At 34.0% G+C, this 23,482-nt stretch overlaps 1 protein-coding gene across 1 annotated transcript in view; it reads left to right on the forward strand.

Annotated features, from left to right (window-relative positions):
• Positions 1-23,320, forward strand: part of LOC117121536 (rho GTPase-activating protein 45-like) — a 74,669-nt gene extending 51,349 nt beyond the window's left edge. Inside the window, exons 7-24 of the mRNA XM_033266767.1 lie at positions 620-769; positions 2,587-2,696; positions 5,477-5,542; positions 6,092-6,172; positions 7,182-7,439; positions 8,784-8,843; positions 9,381-9,437; positions 9,870-10,015; positions 11,163-11,236; positions 12,083-12,274; positions 13,843-14,177; positions 14,815-14,952; positions 16,016-16,197; positions 16,581-16,658; positions 17,639-17,720; positions 18,595-18,667; positions 19,069-19,194; positions 20,674-23,320. Of these exons, the coding sequence (XP_033122658.1) occupies positions 620-769; positions 2,587-2,696; positions 5,477-5,542; positions 6,092-6,172; positions 7,182-7,439; positions 8,784-8,843; positions 9,381-9,437; positions 9,870-10,015; positions 11,163-11,236; positions 12,083-12,274; positions 13,843-14,177; positions 14,815-14,952; positions 16,016-16,197; positions 16,581-16,658; positions 17,639-17,720; positions 18,595-18,667; positions 19,069-19,194; positions 20,674-21,044 (2,579 nt within the window). The 3' untranslated portion in view covers positions 21,045-23,320. The remainder of the gene's footprint in view (positions 1-619; positions 770-2,586; positions 2,697-5,476; positions 5,543-6,091; positions 6,173-7,181; positions 7,440-8,783; positions 8,844-9,380; positions 9,438-9,869; positions 10,016-11,162; positions 11,237-12,082; positions 12,275-13,842; positions 14,178-14,814; positions 14,953-16,015; positions 16,198-16,580; positions 16,659-17,638; positions 17,721-18,594; positions 18,668-19,068; positions 19,195-20,673) is intronic.
• Positions 23,321-23,482: the final 162 nt, after the last annotated feature.

Raw genomic sequence — 23,482 nt, forward strand, 5'->3', positions numbered from 1 at the left:
GACAGTAGACCTACATTAACATAGAATCTTAAATACAGCATTGTTTAATCGGGTTGCAGAAGGGAGAAATGATTTGTTTTCCTTTAATGAGGGAATAATGCGACCTGATTTACTGAAGTTAATATATTTACTTAGAGGATGTGTGTGGTCATCTAACATACATTCAGATTTCCTGTTTATGATATCAAAATAGATATTTTGGAACATTCAAACCTATTACCTTGCTGGCGAATTTTGTGATTTTATATAATTTACCTGCATTTTTCTTTGTAGGCTATTGTAGTTATATTCCATTAAATAATGAATTTGCTTTGATAAAAAATATTAATATTTAGAATGTGAAATAAATATTATATATTTAAATGAAATTCAGAATCAAATTTTCAAATTCGGTTAAATTTACTATAATTGTTAAATATTCAAAAATCTGTATCTCGTAATCTGTTTCCAAATTTTTCGTCAAATTTTTTGTGTCTTGGGAAAATCAGTTGTATCAAATATCAAAAAGTTTTTTCTTAAACCTGGCTAAAAAATTATTACTTTTTAATGAATTTGATATTTCACAACAATTATAATACATTGATAATATTAGCAATAAATATGATTTTAATGTCCACAGGCTATTCAGTAAGTTCTTCTTCCAAAGAGGAGGTTGAAGCTACATTGTTGGAGCTAGATCAGGGAGTGGAAATTGCTCTGGAGAGGGCTAAAATATGGTCAAAATATTCCAAAGATCTTATCAACTATGTCGAGAAACGAATGCAGTATCGTAAGTCTAAAACATTCTTTTAATAAGAAAACCATTTTGAAATATTAATCACTATATTTATAATGTTAATGTTCTGCATGAGTAACTTCAGGACTAGTGTGTCTTGTATCTACTTATGAGAATGAAAAAAGTTGTTAAATATCAGATTAAAATTTGCTATGAAGCTCATTGGCCTGATTTCTTTATATGGGTCTGCTCTCAAGAACTAGATCTATAAGTCCAAATGTATGTAAAGCAGGGGTTTAGCCAGAAAAACAAAATAGGCCGTCCAAAATGGTAGCCAGTTGGCATGGCACTGAGCCGATAAGCAGGCCATGCCTATCTTTGGGAATCCCCACTGAATATTGGTACGAAAACAACGTACATTCAATCAATAAATGTTGTTTTTATCAAACTTAAATTTTATTTAGCTTTAGTTTAATGTAACATTTGATATGTTTGAAGAATATAAAGAATTTGCTAAAGGTAGACCAGGCCCAATTAAGGCCGAGCTGATCAGGCAAGCCGTCACAGTAAAAGTGGCCGTCCTAAGTAATTGTAGGCCAAAAGACGGCCGGACGGCTCGCTGGCTAAGCCTGTGATGTAAAGGACTATACATTGAACCCAGAATTAGGCTGTTGTGGGGTGAGCTTATACTGAGGAATTCCAGTTTTCTTTTTAAATAATACAGCTTTTTTAAACTAACAGCATGTCTTATATGTAGGGAAAGTCAGACCTTGATTATTTTTTCCTGAAATCTACTCAGTCAAATTATCCTGGGCTTTTACCCAGGAAAACCCTGGTAGGTAAAATTGGGTAAAAATAGGGGTGGACTTTACACCCAAGAAACTAACAGTTTTATAATCTAATGTTGTCTTGTAGAATATTTTGAGCTTTAATTACAACGTAATAATTTAGCTTACCAACTTTAAGCAAAACATTCTTGGTTTCTTCAGCAAACTACTGTTAAGTTGTACCAGTTGAAAGCTCAAAGTATTGTACATCAACATAGATGAATTATTATCATTGTCTCCTATAATGGCAAGAAAAATAATGTTATTCAATGATAATAAATTTAAAAATGCTATTAAAGTCTGGAAATATGACATATTTAGAGTAAGTTTTGACAGTGATTTATTTGGCTTTATGAGGAACTTACTTTATTATATTTTATAATGAAATGACTATTGTAGATGGATACTGTTGATTCCACCCTGCTTTGAATGAACACTCCCCTTCGAATAGACGCCTACTCTAAATCTTGGTTTAGAATAAACACCTCCCTTGAATAAAACCCCTCCCCCCCCCCAAGTGATTTTTAAACAAATCTAATGTCAGCAACCGTCATCATTCTTAACACATTCCATCAATGTTCTGCTCCGATAAAACCACATTTTTCCTAACCTGGCCGGGATCAATAAATGATCACGCAATAACACATTTAGATGGTAATTAGGTGTTGTAGTTCCACATTATTACGGTGAAATTAAGTTGCGTTTGTTTGGGTATTATATATGGATCCTTTTAACCAAAATAGATAATCGACGTAAAACAAAACACCAAACATTTCTACTAAAAGTCAATTCATTTCATTATAACCATTAATATAAAATTGAAAAAGGTAAAAATTACAACGAAGTATTGATTAGACAAATAAGAATATAAACATTAAGTATTAATAATTTATTTACAAGTTCATAATTTCATTATTTTAAAAATGAAGTATGAAAATAATTATATTATAAACTTACTTTATTATATTATAAAGTATATAATAAAGTTAGCAGTAAGTGATTTGAAAACAATGGGATAAGAATAAATCTTTTTTTTTTTCTCAGAAATGGAATTTGCAAAGAATTTAGCGAAGCTTTCCATGGCAACGAAGCCGATATTAAAACATGGCCAATTTCTGCCTTTACAATCAACTATCATTTGTAGCCTTGACCAAGTATGTGCTTAGTTGTTGTCTTGTTTAATATATGTTATTGTTTTCTTTTGTATAATGTTAATATTTCTCTTTTTTGTTGCATTTTAATTGTTATTGTTGTTTTTTTTAAGTTTTATTATTATTATTATCAGCACCATCGTTAATCATCATTAAATAATTATCATCACCATCACTATAATTATGTATCATCACCATCATCACCTTGTTTATCATACGTATTATCTTTATTTTCATCACCATATATATCTATCATCATTATCTTTTTTGTATGTTCAGTCACATCAAGCCCAAAATCAGAACCAACAGGTTCAGAAACTCATTCATCCCTTCAGTCATTAGGAATTTCAATCATACATTCAAACGGTAAATTGGTAAAAAGAAAATGTTTGTAAAGTATCCAAGTTACAACATTTAGCCATATTAATGTAAATCAGATTGGGTATATACATTTTAATGAAATTTAGAAAATACAAAAAAATAATTGATAAACTATTAAATATTTATTGTTAGGTTATTTGCGATTTTAATCGAGAACATAGTAATATAACATTTTAAGGAAAATATAAAAATTGAAAAACTTTTTAAATATTTGAAGTTGGAAAAATTATTGTACAAAAGAAGTTTGAAATATCATGAAAAGCAATTGGCAAAAATAGTAATTAAATTCTAAGAAAATCTAAAATTGGAAAACTTGTAAATTGGAAAAGCTGAAAACATCATTGTACATACGCAGTTGGAAATGTCATGAAATGCAATTATGTTTAATTTTTTATTTCCTTTACCACTACCACTTCCACTTTACCACTAAACTGTAGCTGTGATGGAAACTGTATCTCAAACATAATGTGAATGACAATAAAGTGTATCTGATAGTATAAAAGGTAGTATGTATAAGATAGTATAAAAGGAAAATAATTCGCACAAAATTTAAAACTTTACATGAAGAAGGAAATTGAAAATCAATCATCTGGCAAAGTATTCCAAAGAGAAGCCAAACAACGAACAAATGAATTTCAAAAGGGAGGGAATTGTGCATTTAATATATTCAAGAGCAATTGAATGACAAATCGAAGCTGTTGTTTCTGGAAAACTTCCTCATAGTAATGGTGAATTGAAATAAAACTGATACATGCAACATTGCCCCGTTGAGCCAAAAGATTCTAACCTACAAACAAGATGGATCATCGTCATCAACATCAACATCATCGCTATAGTAATTATAACACTTAGAAAAATATAAAAATTGAAAAACATTTTAAATATTTGAAGTTGGACAAATTATTGTACATAAGAAGTTTGAAATATCATGAAAAGCAATTGGCAAAAATAGTAATTAAATTCTAAGAAAATCTAAAATTGGAAAACTTGTAAATTGGAAAAGCTGAAAACATCATTGTACATACGCAGTTGGAAATGTCATGAAATGCAATTATGTTTAATTTTTTATTTCCTTTACCACTACCACTTCCACTTTACCACTAAACTGTAGCTGTCATGGAAACTGTATCTCAAACATAATGTGAATGACAATAAAGTGTATCTGATAGTATAAAAGGTAGTATGTATAAGATAGTATAAAAGGAAAATAATTGGCAAAAAATTTAAAACTTTACATGAAGAAGGAAATTGAAAATCAATCATCTGGCAGAGTATTCCAAAGAGAAGCCAAACAACGAACAAATAAATTTCAAAAGGGAGGGAATTCTGCATTTAATATATTCAAGAGCAATTGAATGACAAATCGAAGCTGTTGTTTCTGGAAAATTTCCTCATAGCAATGGGGAATTGAAAGAAAACTGATACATGCAACATTGCCCCGATGAGGCAAAAGATTCTAACCTACAAATAAGATGAATCATAGTCATCAACATCATCATCATCGCTATAGTAATTATAATGTTTAGGAAAATATAAAAATTGAAAAACTTTTTAAATATTTGAAGTTGGAAAAATTATTGTACATAAGAAGTTTGAAATATCATGAAAAGCAATTGGCAAATATATTAAATTCTAAGAAAATCTAAAATTGGAAAACTTGTAAATTGGAAAAGCTGAAAACATCATTGTACATACGCAGTTGGAAATGTCATGAAATGCAATTATGTTTATTTTTTAATTTCCTTTACCACTACCACTTCCACTTTACCACTAAAGTAGCTGTCTTGGAAACTGTATCTCAAACACAATGTGAAAGACAATAAAGTGTATCTGTATCTGTTCAAGGGGTTCTCAAGTTTGTGATTAAGATAGTATAAAAGGAAAATAATTGGCACAAAATTTAAAACTTTACACGAAGTTGGAAATTGAAAATCAATCATCTGGCAAAGTATTCCAAAGAGAAGCCAAATAACGAACAAATGAATTTGAAAATGAGGGAATTGTGCATTTATGATATTCAAGAGCAATTGAATGACAAATCGAAGCGGTTGTTTCTGGAAAATTTCCTCATAGCAATGGGGAATTGAAAGAAAACTGATACATGCAACATTGCCCCGTTGAGCCAAAAGATTCTAATCTACAAACAAGATAATCATAGTCATCAACATCATCATCACTATCTTCGTTATTATCGTCTTGAGTGTAATCATCAAAGCTGACTCCATAGAGCTATTATTATTAAGCATAATATTAAATACATCTGTAGTAAATTATTGCTGACAAAAAAGAACATTGCTGTCTTTAACCTCTTTATACCACTTACATAGCACTGTGAATATTTTGTTAAATGTTTCCTTATTTAGAAGATAAATTATTTGCATAAATACTATATGTCATTTCAGGATGTGGACTTTATGAATAATTGCGAAGCCACTTGCAACCACATTTTTGGACAAAAATTTGTTGAGGTTTGTTATATTTTATTAGATTTTTTTCTTTTTTGCTGTGGTAGTGGAATATTTCTGTAAAATGGAATGTGTTAATGTTCATTTCAGTTCATTTTATTTAAAAAGGCATGTAAAAAGCAAATGTAGTTTAGACAGACATCTCTTTATATTTATCCATAATTGGAAATTATCAGGGAGTTGGTAATTGGTCCTATGTTTTAACAGATGACCAATGACTGATAGCCTTGTCTGATAATGGACTATATTTACAGTAATTTTAAAATATTTTTTTTCTTATTCATAAATTCTCTATGATGTAAATGATCATACTTCAACTTTGTTTATTCATCAATAAAAAAAAAAAAACCAGGAAGGAAAAACATGAATAAATTATGAAATGATAAAAATTATAACCTAAAAAAGGAAAATCAAGACAAGCTTGTAAATCAAGATGTCCTTAATTAGAAATAAAAATATTATTATAATATTTAATATTATTATTAAAAAGGTAGTGAAAAAATAATAAATTATGAATCAATCTAATATATTTATATATTTTTGTTTTTTTAGCAACTAGAAAAAAGAAAAATTGAGCATGATAAAACCAGAAAAGAAGTCAGAATGAGGTGGCAGAAGATGAAGAAAGAAATGGTATTGTAGTTTATGTCAACTTAGTATGGTCAAAGATATTTGCAGGAATGAAAAAAGGGGTACCCTCTCTACCACCCCCCTCCCCACACACAGACACACTTGCAGGAGTAGCTAAATTATCTCTAGGCAAGCATTTAATTGTTAGATAAAGGATTGTGAGGAAGAAATAAAGATTCCTTGTTATGAGATTTCATAAAAACGGATCGTTGGCGTGATGCCCAATCTTCTCATTGTTCCAAAATTTCACACAACATATGGCCAAAGAACATGTACATCTACTGCTTCTTATCTTTGGAACCAACTACCTTCTTCTGTTAGGTCATTTAGAGTACCTCTATAATTACATTTAAATCTGCTCCTGAAACTCATCTTTTTAACAGCTTTCCTTTTTCACAATTGGTCATTCTTCTTGGAATTGGTGCATTACAAATTTATTATTATTATGCCAGACCTAGACACTCAACAATAATTAATGCTTGCGTGAAAGGTTGGAACAAGAGTTTTAAAGTGTTGTGCATCATGAGCATAATATAATAATATAATATAATATAATATAATTACCATACTTATTTAAGTAAATGCCCCACTTTGAATAAAGGCCCCCTCCCCCCCCCCCCTTCTAAAAGCTACCTATTGAGCTTCATTTGGAATAATCACCTTCCTTGAATAAATGCCCCAGAGAGTTTAAATTTTACTCAAATAAATTCCCCTTAAATGACTATAAACAAAACTAGTGTAAGCAACATCATTCTCAACATATTCTGCTAATGTTCTACTCCTGTAGAATTTGTTCTTAAACATGTTTCGGATCAATAAGTCTTTATGATCAAGCACTTTGATGGTAACTATGAGTCGTAGTACCACAATTACTATGAAATTAAGGAACGTTTATTTACTATATACAGTATGTATTTTTGAATTAGCGCCTCAATCAAATAAATGACCCTGAGTGTAAAATAGATACGGTATACTTTATTCTACATTTTTCGTTTTTGTTTTTTTTTCCTAGAATGATTGTAGATCGAATGTTGACAAATCGAAACAACAATATCATCATCGTCACTCAGAATATGAGAAGGCTAGGGAGTCAGCGCAGCGAGTTGAAGCCGAGTCATTAAATACAAGTGGTGGGGTCACAAGTTCAAAGGTCGAGAAGAGGAAGAAATCTGAAGAAGAAGCACAACTCAGAATGAAGGAGGCTGAAACGACGCATAAAGGCTGTATTGCAGAAGCAAAACGAAAACAACAAGACATGTCCAACTTAAAGGTATGGTATAATGGTATACTATGAATCGGTCATTTCAAGCGATTATTATTTGATGAAGGTGTATCTGTCAAAGTTTGTGTATTATGAAGGTTCTTGCCAAACCTTGTATGATATGAAGGATGGATTTTCAAATCATCTGATATGGGTTTTACATACTGTATATGGGGTGGTCACATCCATCTTTAACTGTATCAAAGATTTGATCGGGTCTGGTCTGTAGCTTTGGAACTAGCACACCCCTCTGAGCTCTACTGAACTGATGTCACCTGTATCTTGAAGAGAAGCTGGTAGTGACACTGTTCGTAGTAGTGGTTGTAATAATGATAGCGTTGGGTATTGATGGGGATAAAAATAAAATGATTTAATAATGATAATAACTGTGGTTGTAGTTGATGATGATGTTAAGAATTATGGTGGGATTCATAATGATACAGCTTGCTCTTCAATTCAAAACCATGTTTGCGACTAGAAAATGTTAAGTGCACTTTAAGCCAGGCACTCAATGTGTTTTACGTTGGTCGTAGAACCGTCGGTCGCACAACGAATCCAACTCCATTCCTTGTAAGCGCTAGACGACGCGACACTGGTAATATGTACCGCGCACGTCATCGCATTGCGTTCTTCATAGAATCGTGTCAGCCGAGTACCGTAAAGGCCAACTCAGACAGCATCGAAAGACGCAGCCCGACGCGATTTGTTGTTGCGTCGCGTCTGTGTGAGTTAAACGCAGACGCGATGGTGTGCGCCGGGGGCAGTCGCGTCGTAGAATATTAAACACGTATAATATTTCTCACGACGGCTAAAGACTGTCCCTGACGATAAATCGGGGTCGGGCTGCGTCGGCCGATGCTGTCTGAGTTGGCCTTTAGAGTGTAGTGAGTGCTTGGCATTGGCATCAGTCGCCAATTATGGCGACTGAAGCCTAATGGTTAGCTTTTTGATAAAATATTATTATTTGTCTTAAATTCAAAAGAGTCTCAGAGTTACAGGTGTCTCGAATTGGAGGGCAAACTGTAGGCCTATAAATGGTGGTAGTAGGAGCAGTAGTAGTAGTGGTGGCGGCAGCGATGATGGTGCTGATGGTGATAATGAGGATGAGGATGGTTAAGGTTATACTGGTGGTGATAATACTGATGATGATATTGATAATGATGGTGGGAATGACGATCAATGATCATAATCATCATCATAATGTTGACGGTAACAATGATACATTTATTTGTACAGTTCTATAATGTTTGTTTGCCATCCCAATTCATTCTGAGAATGGTCTCTAGTTGTATGCTATAACTAATATATACAAATTAACATTGTGAATGTTTTTGTTTGATTTTAAAACTACAGAAAGGATTAATTACTGAATTAAGGGAATCATTGGACCACTGTGATCAAACAATGAAAGCTGTAAGTGTGTTTATATCATTTTAATTTTTTTAATTTGCCCGAGTACCTAAATACATAATGTAATGAAGCTTTTTTTGATGTGTGTTTGCATCAGTAAAATATCCTAGGAGTGATGTTTTACCCTATCTGACGTGTTATCCTACTGAATACTCCGTACATTCCCAAATATTTTCCGCAAGTATTTGGTAACATACTGAGTGTTCAGTGTGGAAACACGTTTGGTAGAGCAAAACATCACCCCAGTGATATTTTACTTATGCAGAAACATCAAAATAGCATTGACGTACCCGTAGCTATCGGATACAACACTAGCCACTAAGCGCAAGCTCGATGGACTAGTGGTTGTGACACCAGGCTTGTTTCTGGAGGTTGTAGGTTCGATTCTCACTGGAAACACTTCCATCCGGTGATTTGACCCAAAAAGGCTGATCTCAGATTAAAGGTAGGGTAAAACATCACTCCTATGTAAATTGCTGTTCCACAACTAACTGTTAAAATGATACTTATCTTTTCTTCGTAATTATATCTTTTCCATAGGTAACTAATAATTACTTCCAGCTGCAGTATATGCTCTCTGCAACATCACCGGGACAGGTAAAGTTTTCCTTACTTGCAGTGTAAAATCTTGTTCGGGCTACCAAGCATGTGACATACCTAAAGATGGCCATGATGACATCACATCATGACCATATATAGGCACATCATGACCATATATAGGCACATCATGACTATATTTGGGCATACAACAGTGTTTTGTCAAAGAAAATTTGATAATCTCTACTCTGCACAGACTACTAAATTTTATTTGACAAAAACTTGTGAGATGCCAAAATATGGTCGTGATGACATCACATCATATATAGGCACATCATCACTATATGTTTGCATACAACAGTTTTGTCCAAAGAAAATTTGATTTGCTTTAATCACATGACTTAACAGATAAAAAAAAATTTAATAATTATTAAATAATAATTAATTTCGAGTAAAGTTAAAAAATTAATTCTGATTTTTTTTTTCTTATAGTTTAATAGTTTGTGTGAATCTGTGAAATCTTATGAACCTGGTTCTAAGTTTAGTGAGTTCGTTCGCCAGTATAAGGAACCCTCATCAACAACCAGTACACCAGCAGAACTTAGGGATAATTTTGTATTTGAACCTTACATTAAAAGGTACGTGTCAAGACCAAAGTTCTTATGATAACAAGGCAGCGTTCTTCGCCATTCTACGTGTAACAAATAGAAGCGCCTATTTTCAGTAAAAAGAAGCGTAAGAAGTACTTGTAATTGAGAGGGCATATTCTAGTTTTTACTATGGTGGTTGTTCCAGAATTTGCGCGTAGATCATAGATGTCGGAGTTCAAAAAGTAACTGTAATTGCAGGAGGGCGTCCTACACAGCGTTGTTACAGAATTTGCGGAGAACGCTATCTTGTTATAAGATTTTTGGTCAAGATGTAGGTGAGGTTATTTACTTGTTCCTGCTAGATTAACTTTTTTTTTTTTAATTCACATCCAACAAAAATAACTGGCCAATTAACAGGATGGGCGATGCTATATGAACCCATGTCTCTCTTTGAGGCATAGGAAAAAGTTGTTTATAGTCGTCAGAAAATTCTTGCTGTCGCAGGTATTGAACCCAGACCCAGGGTTTTAAATGCAAGCATCTTAACCACTCACCTATACAGGTGGGAGGTGGGGGGGGGGGTGATGTCGTTAAACTGCTCGTTGGTGACCCTGCTACAACTGTTCCAGTCAACCGATAACAGCAACTAGAATTCATTATACGAAACTGTCCGCTATTAGGAAGTCACGTGACTATATACCATGCATTCGGTACAATTCATAATAATGATGATAATAATCTTTGTTATTGTCCTCATTCAAAAATTGTTCTGTTCAAATTCTGCATATAGGCCTATATTGTCGCTGCCTAGTAACATATTCAGTTTTGTATTTAAATCACTACTAATAAAATAGTTCCAAATATCTTGGTGGTTTGTTGTATACTATTAATTTTTAAGCTTCTTTAATACATTAACTCTTATATTGGTAATTACAGTGCTTCTAAAAGTGAATAAAAAATGGTTTAAATCTTTGATTTCTGATTTGCAAAAAAGGCATATCTCGTCCATGTCATCGCTCCACTTAGATACTCTGCCCGTAACTAATAACATTTAATGGAAATATACAAATACAAACATTATTCTCAACCCGCCTCTCTCAGTTCTAACAAGAATATGCATATCTCAGCTCCAACACTATTGCTAAAAATAAATAAATTATAAATAATACATTTTTGTCATTTTTATTTCTTTCAGTAACAAACCGAATACACGCAAATTCAGCAGTCAGTCAAACGAATGGGATAGTAGGCAAGCTTTTTATCAAAAAGGTGCGTGCTCAATTTTGTTTAGTGGCAGTTTGGCGCAGTAGTTTAGGTTTGGACTTTCAATCGTAAGGTCGGGGTTTCGAGTCTCCGCTGTTCAGATTCGCTTGTGTCCTTGGGCAAGGCACTTTAGCTACATTGTTTCAGTCCACCCAGCTGTATCAATGGGTACCAGCAAACTGCTGGGGACTAACCTGCAATGGACTAGTGTCCCATCCGGGGGGAGTACAACTCTCATCCGCTTCACACTACAGAAACTGGGGATAAGCTCCAGCCCATTGAGCCCCTAGTGGCTCTGAAAGGATTTAGTTTTTAGTTTTTAGTCAATTTTGTTACTATAAATGAAACAGTGCTCACCATAAGCTGGTGGGCATCTCATGTTATTTCCAAATGTAATTTAGTATAGAAGTAAGGAATACATAACATACTCTGTGTTGTTCATGAAATGTAATTGAAGATGCATCCCCTGAAAATGACAAAAAAGAATCGTAAAAAATAATTTGGAAATTAACAGTACCATACAAGTTATTAACTTGAGCATAGAAATTATTGAAATTAATTTTATGCTGGATAATGATAATACAAATAATAAAACACTGGACTAGAAGTGTTTTTTTTTTTCATTTTTCGCTTCAAAATTCCAGGTAAACGTTTTTCAATACACTAATTTCCATGTTCAAATTAGTAATTTTTATGTTACTTCAAAATTGTTATGATTTCTTTTTTGTATTTTGCATGGGACAATACATCTTTCTTTAAAGGTGTAATTGTTTCTTAATTGCAGTAAAGAGAAATATATGTTTTAAATTTTCAATAATTACAATAATCAATTTGATTGCTGATTTTGTATAGCTGAAGCATGGGCACCCTCTGTGTTTGGTGATGACCGAAACAGCACGAGTGGTAGTTCGAACCATGAAAGTTCGCCATCCGCCAGTCCAAGAAACTCCCGCCCACATAGCAAGAACGTGATTTCCGTTGGTGCAATATCGTCTGGTGAAGAGGATGCCGACACAGAAGAGGTTTCTGATGTTACTGAGAACAGTGAGTTAAATTACAAAAATAAAGTGTTAGCAACCTAAATATATGTCTACAATATTAAGTTTTCAATTCACGTTGTTGCTTTAGTCATCACTGAACTCACAATGTTATTTTCCTATCCCAAATTGTACACTAATTTATCATTAGTGCATGGTTCGCTGGATCTTCTTTCCGTTCATGTGCAATAACCCAATTCAACTTGTATGTATTGCCATATCGCGCACCGTGATGAAGTCTAGGCTAGTGTTTTTAGGAAAAATTCTATCTGGCCTTGCAGGCCCTCTGGGAATTTTTCATGCATTAATCTAAACCTTTGTATAGTAATTTTCACTAGTGTATGATAGCAACTGTAATTTGTTATTACAATATAATCCAATACAAATTACACTAGATTACAATCCTGCAACAAGATAGATATGAATACTGTAAAAGATGAGTTAATTTTGGCTTACATGTTAAGAACTTGCTTTATAATGGAAGTGGGGGATTGTGGAAGGGTCGACAGAAAGTGAGTATGCAAGGGTAAAGGAATATGGAAGAAATGATGTTTCATAGCGTGAGGTGCAACAAGGGTAAGGGAGGAGGGCGTTATTGCAGGAGTTGTGAAGAGAAATATTGCATTGGCGACAGGAAGGGAGGTAGGAGTGAAAGGGATTGTTTTCATTCTAGGCTATCTTTCCAAGGGTGTAGATGTTTGTCAGGTTTCAAAAGTGGGAATATTCAACTGAATAAAGTAATGGTATGAGTACAATGTGATTGGTAGGGTATTCAATCCATTAAATTAATTTCACACTTTGGTAGTAAATGCAACATGCATATTCCATGGCAGGGAGAATAGGAGACTTGATGGGTATGACAAGAGGGATTTGCGCATGTATGAGTGTGATATGACATCACATGCCCATATATGGCTGTGACATAACATCTTCATGCCCATGTACGGTTGTGATGTGACATCATTATACCCATATATGGGATGTACTATAACATCAACATGTCCATATCACAGATATTTATCAAATGCTTATAGTATGTAGAAACATAGTTTTGTGAGATAACAAAATGATCCATTTCTGCATGTGTCACACCATGCAGATCCTTGGACCCCAGGTTCCATCAGTGCTATAGTATAAGCTTTCATACAATAAGGCATTTACTGGAATTAATTAAATATTCCCAATTTATTAGGTAAAAAGCTATTAAAATACTTTAAATTACTTGTTTAACATATAAGGCTTGCCATTCCAAAACCAGCATACATTCGCTATATGTAAAACTAAGTAATAAGCATAAGAATGTGATAGTACTGTACACTTTAGTACAGAGAAGCTGTAATTTGTTATTCATAACTTTGTCAGTAGTAAGTCAATTCTCGTAAATGACCTATCATTTTAAAGCTTAAAATATGGCCCATATTGCAACAGCGTGCTGGTTCTGGGATCTTATGCTTCACAAGGTTATATGTGCTATAGCAAACATAAGTTGTTGTTAATGCAGTTGTTGTTATAACTCATCATTATATTTGATAAAATTTTGTTTGCAATAAATACAAATTTTTTATCAATTTTCAGGGATGCCATATATGCTGCCCTCAGCATTCAAGAATGTGATCCTCTCCAAGGCAGCAGTAACACATACGATACGCAAACTCCTTGGTCCTTCCAAGTGTCGTGAATGTGAGGGTTATCTGTACTTTAACGGTGCTGAATGCGCCGATTGCGGGCTGGCCTGTCATCGGAAGTGTTTAGAGACGTTAGCTATTCAGTGCGGTAAGAAGAGGATGCCAGGAAAAATGAATGTGTTTGGTGTTCCGTTACTGGAGCATCTGAGATTAACCAATCGGAAAGTTCCATTCATCCTCGTTAAATGCATTTCTGTTTTGGAAGAAAAATACATAAATATCAAGGTATGGATTTATATGTTAATTTTTTTTTTCTTTATCTTCCACTCGTTACAAAGTCAACAAATTCCTTACATGAGGCAGCAGTGCACAATAGTAAAACTGCATGCCAGTCCTACAGGGAGCTACCGGAGCCCAGTATACTGAGATGCTGCGGTACCTGGTAGTAATGGGAACACTATCTCAACATTAGGGGTCAGCACCTTCGTCAGTGGCGTATATAGGAGACTTGTAATGTGGAGGAGGCTGATGGGGCGTGAATGTGAAGTAGGGACTTAATGATTAAGTGAGGAACCGCTCGTTTGCAAAATAAGGTGATTTTCATCTACTTGAATGTGATTTTTTTTTTTGCTCCAAATATTTTCCATTGGCAAAACTGGGTGCCGTAGGTTTTTTTATGGGGAGTGCGCACCCCTTAAATAGGCCACTGTCCTGACCTTCTAATTCATGTTCACAATTATTCCACCGATAATTATTTCTATATTTAGTGGTTTACTTTTGACTTGAAATAGCAAATTTTTATCATAAATGAAGTATTTATTGATAGATTTGTGATATTGGTAAGTTGATGTTGTCACAATTAAAAATGGTTTTGCTTTTATTTGTGGCTTCATCTAATTATTTAATTTTCTTTTTAACTTAGGGTATCTATAGGTGTCCTGGGCTCAAAATCAAGGTGGAGAAGTTGTGTCAGACATTTGAGAATGGCGGCGATCTGGTGGATTTATCCGAGACGTTACCGCATCTCATCACCAATGTTATTAAACTTTACCTTAGACAGGTATGTATTACACACTTCTTGAAAGTCAGTACCTTCGTAGGTCCTCGAACTTTACAATGCTCATCCATCGATCCAGATACTTTCATTTGCTTCTGTGTGCATTAGAGCAATTTAGATACGTTGATTATAAACACAGGCAGCTCTACTATAAATCGTACGCCATCCACCACCATCAGTTTTCAGTATAAACCACTTGAAATTAATACATGCACTGAGGTAAGCTCAACTATACAGCAAATACATTGTATATCCAGTACGTTTTACCTTCAGAGTTAGGTGTGTGATGTCAAAGTTTTACACAAATCTTACTTTCGCATTAGGTGAAATGAGACGATATGCCTGCTACAATAGACACTGCCTGCATTGTTTTCAAGTACGATTATTTATGGTCGTACCTGAATGTATACTTGTTCCCTTAGCATCTTTCGTCACTGGTCATGCAGCAAGTGTAAACGCATTGATATTCCAGTGTTTGTTGTAAAGTCAGCCCATACAGTAACTTCCTCTTGTAAGCTACATCCCTCCATAAGGAGTATTGTTCCAACTTGAGAGCAAATAAATATTTGTAGGAAACTATTAGTTATGAGCATGAAAATCGTTGTAAAAATATATGGAAAATGAATTTATAGAATGGAAAATTAAAAGCTATTTTGTCATCTATGCTGCAATTTTTTTGGTTTTTCTGCACTCCACGTGTCTGCCTTCGTTGCAGTTCAGTTTCTTACTGTATCTATTAGACAGTGTATCAGCCCCCCCCCCCATTGAACAGAGCTCGTCGGGCAGTCGGACTAAATATAAAAATAGGCCCACGCCAAGCCAACACATGCCTGTCACAGTCTGAGAACGTCATTTCTGGTAATCCAGAGGTTGTTCTCCTTAAAAAAATCTCATTTGGGAGGGGGAACACTCTCTAAAACCTTTCCTCCAGCTTAGGCCTACAAGCTCAAGTTCCCCCTTTCAGACAGCTCAGTCCCCCTTCCCCAGAATATGTATATCTAACTAGGACAAAATGAATAAAAAGAAAAGTTTATTTTATTACTAATCAGTATGTTGTTTTCTACAGCTTCCAGAGCCATTACTGACAATCAAACTCTACCCACAATTCATCATGTTAGCTAGAGAGAGTCGAGAAAACAAGTTAGAGTTAGACGATCCAAAGACTGTAGAAAAGTTACAAGAAATCGTCCAGCAACTTCCGCCCGCGAATTATTTATCTGCAAAGCTCCTGATCACGCATTTGAACAAGTAATGATCCACTTTTCATACCAACTTTAAGAGAAGATTAGGAGTAACCAAAAATATAACTAACTGCTTGAGCATGAATTTTTTTTTCTGGCTTCAAACATTTTTAATGGGGGTGACAACTAGGAGAACGAGTATTTTTTGAGGGACGTGTGCACCTTGCGCACCCCCTAGATACACCACTGCTAATTTCTGCTAACTGCTTTTTCAGTTAATATTTATACGAATATTTTATATTAAAAATACCTATTCATGTTTTTTTTAATTATTCACATCTTGTTGAACGTTGACTTGGGACTAAATCTCATTTACAAGAAAGTTAACATTGATTAAGTGATTCTATTACATTTCCAGTATGTAATCATTTTTATTTTGTTTTATTTCAGAGTAACTCAACATGAAAAACGCAATGGAATGACAGCTAGTAATCTTGGGATTGTTTTTGGACCCAATTTACTTAAAGAGTAAGTTAAAAATACATTCTTCAAAGATATTCAAGTTCAAGTTTCTCTTTATTGTCATGTAAAAGTTTTACAGAAACTTCTTTTTCCAAGGTTCAACAAATACATACAACATACAACTTAAATACATTGTAAGATGTAGTAAAATGGTGTTAAAATACAGGATATAATTAGTTAGTATAAAAATGTATAATAAAGCATACAGTACATTTGAATCTATGCACTGGTTGATTGCATCTATATCTTATGGCTTGCATTGTTTAGTTGGATTGCAGAAGGGATAATTGAGTTGTTGTGACGAGAAGTTTTATTTTTAATTATTAGGGGTATATGTATAGAGTATTGCCTGTTTTAATCTAGAATAAACCTCAAATATTAAATTTAAAGAATATTATAAAGAAAATAATGTACCAAAATTTGTGATTATAAACACATCAAAACTTACTTGTTATTCAGATATATTTCGTTCACAACTCTGACAACCTCATCCTGGTTGTAACAGGTTGTTGCTGTAACCTTTGGACTGTAGATAACATTTAAATTTTTAAAGAAAAGTTGAATTGTCTCCCAAACAATTTTTAGAATCTATCGGTTTGGTATGTTGCAATGGTAGTATAATCTATTTATTGAGAAATTGGATGTTAAAATGAGTGTCCACATGATATATAACATTAAGGGAATTTGGTAAATATGAACGAAAATATCTCCAATAATTATCACAGAAATTATTTCAGAGCAATGCTTAGCAATAGACAAAGTTTTTGGTGCAACACATATTCACACTGACATAGACATTATACCTTAATTATACTTAAATGTTGTTTTTTTTAAACATTAAGATATTGGGTGTTGACTGATGTGTCCACTGAAGTTCGGTGTCAACTGAAATTTGGTGTCAGCTGGTAGTGGTCCTAGTTACTAAGTGTCAGTTTTCTAATTGCAATTTCTTGTTCACACCAGTGTCTTTATCATTTTATTTGCAGTGCTGTAAACGATTCATTATCAGCTTTGGTAGAAATGCCTAACAACAACAGAGCGATCGAGCTTCTCATATACAACTCAAAGGTATGAGGGCGCTATTTATCAGCTTAACTATAATCAGTAACTTTAATAATGACTTATGCTCACTAAATGATCTGTCTGCTTAAGTTAGAACTTTTGGAAAAATGAATGTTGATTTAAAATAATGTTTCTGTTATTGACTTAGTCAAATCAGTGCTTCTTATAATAAGTATTTCATAAAAATAATACCGTACTGTACACACTATTTATTTTTTTTTCATATGAAAGTGGTGTACCTTGATCACTTTAGGCATGCATTACTTGTGCCCTTACCAAACACTTATGTACCACGTGAACTTTTGGCATTTCTTGTCCCCTATGAATCATACCAAGTTCTGTACCATGGTCACTCCAGCAGTACTTATGCCCTATAGGCACAACTTTCTCGGGATACCGTAATCACACCAAGTGCATCTTTTGGTGTCGTACAATTACACATGGCTGTGTGTTCATAATCTTTGAGCCCCTCTGTGGAAGCAAGTCCTGTGTTAGAATTTAGATGGTTATTCCAGATATGGAACTTTTGAGTCTGCTCTTTTAGTTTTGTATTTGTTGTTTTTCATTTGTTTATGATCGCGAATAAATCAAATCAAATCATTTTACGTAGTAGTTGAGCCCCTATCAATATATATATATATATATATATATATATATATACAAAGAAAACAGGAAACTGAGTAGACTTTAAGAAAACTATTTTATTTAAACATGAATATTTCGACCTGACCTCAGGTCCTCTTCAGCATGACTGATGACTGATTAACATTATGATTACACGTGGACTCCCCTTCATGTTTTCTATATATATATATATATATATGTATATATATATATATGTATACTATATACATTAAGTGATTTTTATGATATTTCATAGATCTTTGGGGATAGATCGGTGGAAGAAAATACCATACCGTCAAATGGCTCTGCAAGTCCTAGGATTACAGTGGGTAAGTTTATTCTCTGATATAATATATATATATATATATATATATATATTTTTTTTAACTAGTCATTTTTCGCTGATAATATGTGTAGGTACTCCATCTGTTCCTTAAAGAGTGTTGGATAGGAGAATAATGTATATCATTGTGCTAAATTGGATGTGGACGTGGTCCGTGACTACTCTAGCAGCCGTAGAGAGGCGCTTAGTTCACATCATTCCATAACGACAGGGGCTAAAATGTACCATACCATCAGGGTAACACCCTACTCTTCCAAAAAATGCTATAGGTTCCTTAAAGTGCACACGAGCCAGATGTATACACTAGACCTCCCGCATTAATATTGTTGTACACCAGGACTCGCGTTCATTTCTTATGCAATTTCGTAATTTAATTGTCTTACATAGCTTCATTAAATCAATCAGCCAACAACTCCAAGAAACCAAAATTTTATACCCATATAAAACAAGCCGAAGAATCCGATGGCGATGATGCGAGTTCAGAGAGTGAGGATAGATCCGGTTATCTTGGATGTAAGTACTGTATTTACTGTTGCATTAGCTTTTTACAGTTCGCCCTGCAATTCGAGACCACCCTTTGGACCTGAAAATTTGAAGTGGTCTTGTGGTTGGTCTCTAATTAGAGGGCTAGCTTTGTGTTAAAAGGTTAAAGATTTTTATTTGGGTCTTTGGAAAAGTGGTCTCAAATTAGAGGGGTCTCGATTTGGAGGGTGCACTGTATTTATGTATACATATTCCATTTATATTATTATTATTATCATTATTATTATTGTTGCTGCTGCTGCTGCTGCAGTTGCTGCTGCTACTGTTGCTGTTGCTGGTATTACTGCTGTTGTTGCTGCTGTTCCAGTTGCTGCTACTGCTGATGTTGTTGCTGCTGTTGATGATGCTACTACTGCTGTTGCTGCTGTTGATGCTACTATGACTGTTGCTGCTGCTGTTGATGCTACTACTGCTGTTGCTGCTGCTGTTGATGATGTTACTACTGCTGTTGCTGCTGCTGTTGATGCTACTACTGCTGTTGCTGCTGCTGTTGATGCTACTACTGCTGTTGCTGCTGCTGTTGATGATGTTACTACTGCTGTTGCTGCTGTTGATGCTACTACTGCTGTTGCTACTGCTGTTAATGATGCTATTACTGCTGTTGCTGCTGCTGTTGATGCTACTATTACTGTTGTTGTTGTTGTTGTTGTTGCTGTTGATGATGCTACTACTGCTGTTGCTGTTGATGATGCTACTACTGCTGTTGCTGCTGCTATTCATGCTACTACTGCTGTTACTGCTGTTGTTGATGCTACTGCTGCTGTTGATGCTACTACTGCTGTTGATGCTACTACTGCTGTTGCTGCTGCTGTTGATGCTACTACTGCTGTTGCTGCTGCTGTTGCTGCTGCTGATGCTGCTGTTGATGCTACTACTGCTGTTGCTACTGCTGTTGCTGCTGCTGTTGATGCTACTACTGCTGTTGCTGCTGCTGTTGATGCTACTACTGCTGTTGCTGCTGCTGTTGATGCTACTACTGCTGTTTCTGCTGCTGTTGATGCTACTATTGCTGTTGCTACTGCTGTTAATGAATCTACTACTGCTTTTGTTGCTGCTGCTGTTATTTATTATTGTTATGAATTTATTATTTCAAAATGTATTAAACCTATTCTAGTATGTGTTTATCATATAAAATCCTCCTTAATTTTAGACTACAAGGAAATGATTTCTCCATCTATCTGAAAATGTATTAGCTTTTCATCTGGTGAAGATTGGTCTAAGTTCCATGAAGTGACAATTTATTTTTCCCGAAACAACTCCAATCCCTCAGCCTGAGATATAATTCATGTAGAGCAGTGTCCGTATATATTTGTTTTTGTTATGAAAATAATGTGTACAAATTACATGTTAAGTTATAATTATTATTTATCAAAGAATTATTATTTCCAGTGTTTAATAAACCATTCTGCTTCATGTGTAAACACATTTGTCTTTTTTTTTTCTATGCAGCTGGTGTTTGGGTTGGTGAAACCAGTGCAAATGGGGAACATGACCTCCAAGTACCGACTCCTCCTCCACGTCGAGCAGTTTCACCTAAAAGTCGGCTTAAAAAGCCACAAAGATCCACCTCGCCGGGCAGTGTAGTATTCCGAACTAGAGGTGACAACAAAGTTGCTGGAAATAGGATTTCAGCTCCATTGCCAGAAAGTGTACTTTGCCACAAAGAAGTTGAAAGGTCAATGAGTGCTCCTGTAGAGGAAGCTTCCGCACACCCTGAGGAAGGGTTACCGGGGATGGTCAATTTGCCTACTTCTCCAAGTGAGGTGATGGGATTAAAGCCAAGTCCAGGAAGCAAGCGTCGGGAACCAAGATTCGTTTGATATCTATATTGTTAATTTTGATGTAGTTTGCATTAGCAAACATCATACGAGTGATGTTTTTCCGTACCTGATGTGTTATCGTACAGAATACTCAGTACGTTCCCAAATATTTGTGAAAAATATCTCGCAAGTAATTAGGGGGAGAATCGAAGCCCACGACCTGCAGTATAACTAGTCTAAAGTAAAGTGATACTAGAATATCGAGCTTAAACTTAAGTGGCTTGTGCTGAATCTTATCCCCAAGTACAGTGGTACTGCAGTAGTTCAGACAACAGGCTAGTTATCTGGATGTCATGGGTTCGATTCCCACCTAAATCACTTGCAAGATTTTTTTTCGCAAATACAGTATTTTCCCAAATACGTACACAGTATTCAGTACGGTATCACGTCATGTAAGGCAGAACATCACTCCTATATTTAAAAAGTATTTGTACAAGCCATTGATCCAGTATGTAGTAACTAGGTTTGTAACATTGGGTGGGTGTTATTCATTCATTTGAAGCAGGGAGGTTTCATAAGGTAGTGAATGGAATCAACATTACTGCCCAAGACAAGTGCCTTCTGAGATTAATAATGTGATTGGAGTTTTTTCTCTTGTAACTCTAAACATAAGAAAAAACTATTTATATATAACACGGCTAAGTAAAGTCTTATGAGACCCAAATGGAACATATTCAATCCTATTTCTTTTCGCTCTTCATCCGTGGTTAATGAATTCACTAAATTACCAAATAAATCTATTTTCCTATAGTTTTACATAAGTGCTACAAATACTGTGATAGCGATTGTAAATATAAATTATAAAAAAGTGTTCAGTATTTGATAAATCTTTAATGTAAGAACAGTATATGTCAGTATACGATATATTTGTAAGTGAAAACAAGTTTTTAGAAAATTTATTACTGCAAATGGTTTCTAAAAATAGAAATCATTTTTTACTCATAGTAAATTATAATGCTAAATTTAATTTATCAATACTGAATATGCAATACCATATGAAAATAAGTTTTTAAACAGGAACGGTGAAGGCAGTATTCCGATATATATTACAAAACGACAGTAACTCTGGAAACGGGTACTTTTTGGGAATTCAACTTTTTGATCTATATGATCATTTTCGAGAATGCTGATGAAAAAATGTCATGTTTATTTACAAAATGAAGTACAACAGAACTTTGTTGAAAATTTCAACCAATAAGGTAAAAGCAACATTACAGTTGCCCAATCAAAATGACCGAATGGACATTTCCGAAATGTCAATCAAACTAAACTAGTGACTAATTGGAACAGTGCGAGGAATATGCACACACTCATATGTGCCTCACATACGTGGATTACTTATTCTTGTTAGTAACCAAAAAGTTTGATAAACAACTTCCCATATTTAATGTTGCTTTTACCTGCTTTCCCCCCCCCCCCCAAAAAAAATAAATAAATAAAATTTTAAAAAAACACAAAACACAGACAGTTGGGCTATTATTTATTTTCTAAAACTTAATGTAGGCCTATGCTTAATATATCTATATAATCCATAATAGATTGTATCTCGTGCTACAAATGAATAGTGACCAAAATTTAACAACAATTTAAGTCCCATATAGAAAGTATCAAACAAACCTATATCATGCAGTAGACACACTCGCGCAGATATTGTATTTTTAATTACTTTCTTAGTACGTCTGTAAATCTTGTAAATATGGATGAGTGTGTTTTTCTCATCAGAAAATGATTAAATAGATCAAAAACTTGTAATTCTCAAAATGTCTCTGTTAGGAGTTACTTTTCCTTTTATTTATACCATTATTGTCTTGGTAAAGTAACTGAATGGTCATAGACTATTGGGTTTTAAGCTTCCAATGGAGAAAATATACAGTAACTTAGTAACTTAAATTTATTCCAAATTTATAGTTTGTAGGGTTTTAGCAAGACTGGCTTAAAGAAAGCTGTCCAATACTAGATTCATAGTACTTATAGAAACAGCTTTCCAACCGTATTTTAAAATTATAACAAATATATGCAGAATCTTTGCTGTCTTTGCTTTGTTAGAGTTTACTGAAAACATCATTCCAAATTATGAAATACTTGTTGAAAGTATTTTATTATCAGTTGTCTTACCATATTGGTGCCATAATCTTAACTACTAAAACATCGACAATTTTCGGGGGTTTTTTAAAATTATTTTTACAAATTTATGTATTTCATTTTGTTTTTTTCACTTTTTATATGTGATTGTAAATCATTTTCATAAAGCTTTGTAATTGTTTTTAATAAGAAAACTTTTATTTATCATTTCTTTATACTTGTTAAACAGTATGTAAAAATAATATAGCATGATAAATCAAAATAAATACAAAGGACTATGTATAAACTAAAAAAATAACACTTTACTTTTTTTTTATTCATTAAACATAAATATATAGATTAATAGATATTAGTAT

Source organism: Anneissia japonica, unplaced genomic scaffold, assembly GCF_011630105.1.
Source record: "Anneissia japonica isolate Jap-2015-1 unplaced genomic scaffold, ASM1163010v1 scaffold287921_len548085_cov176, whole genome shotgun sequence".
NCBI lineage: Eukaryota > Metazoa > Echinodermata > Crinoidea > Comatulida > Comatulidae > Anneissia > Anneissia japonica.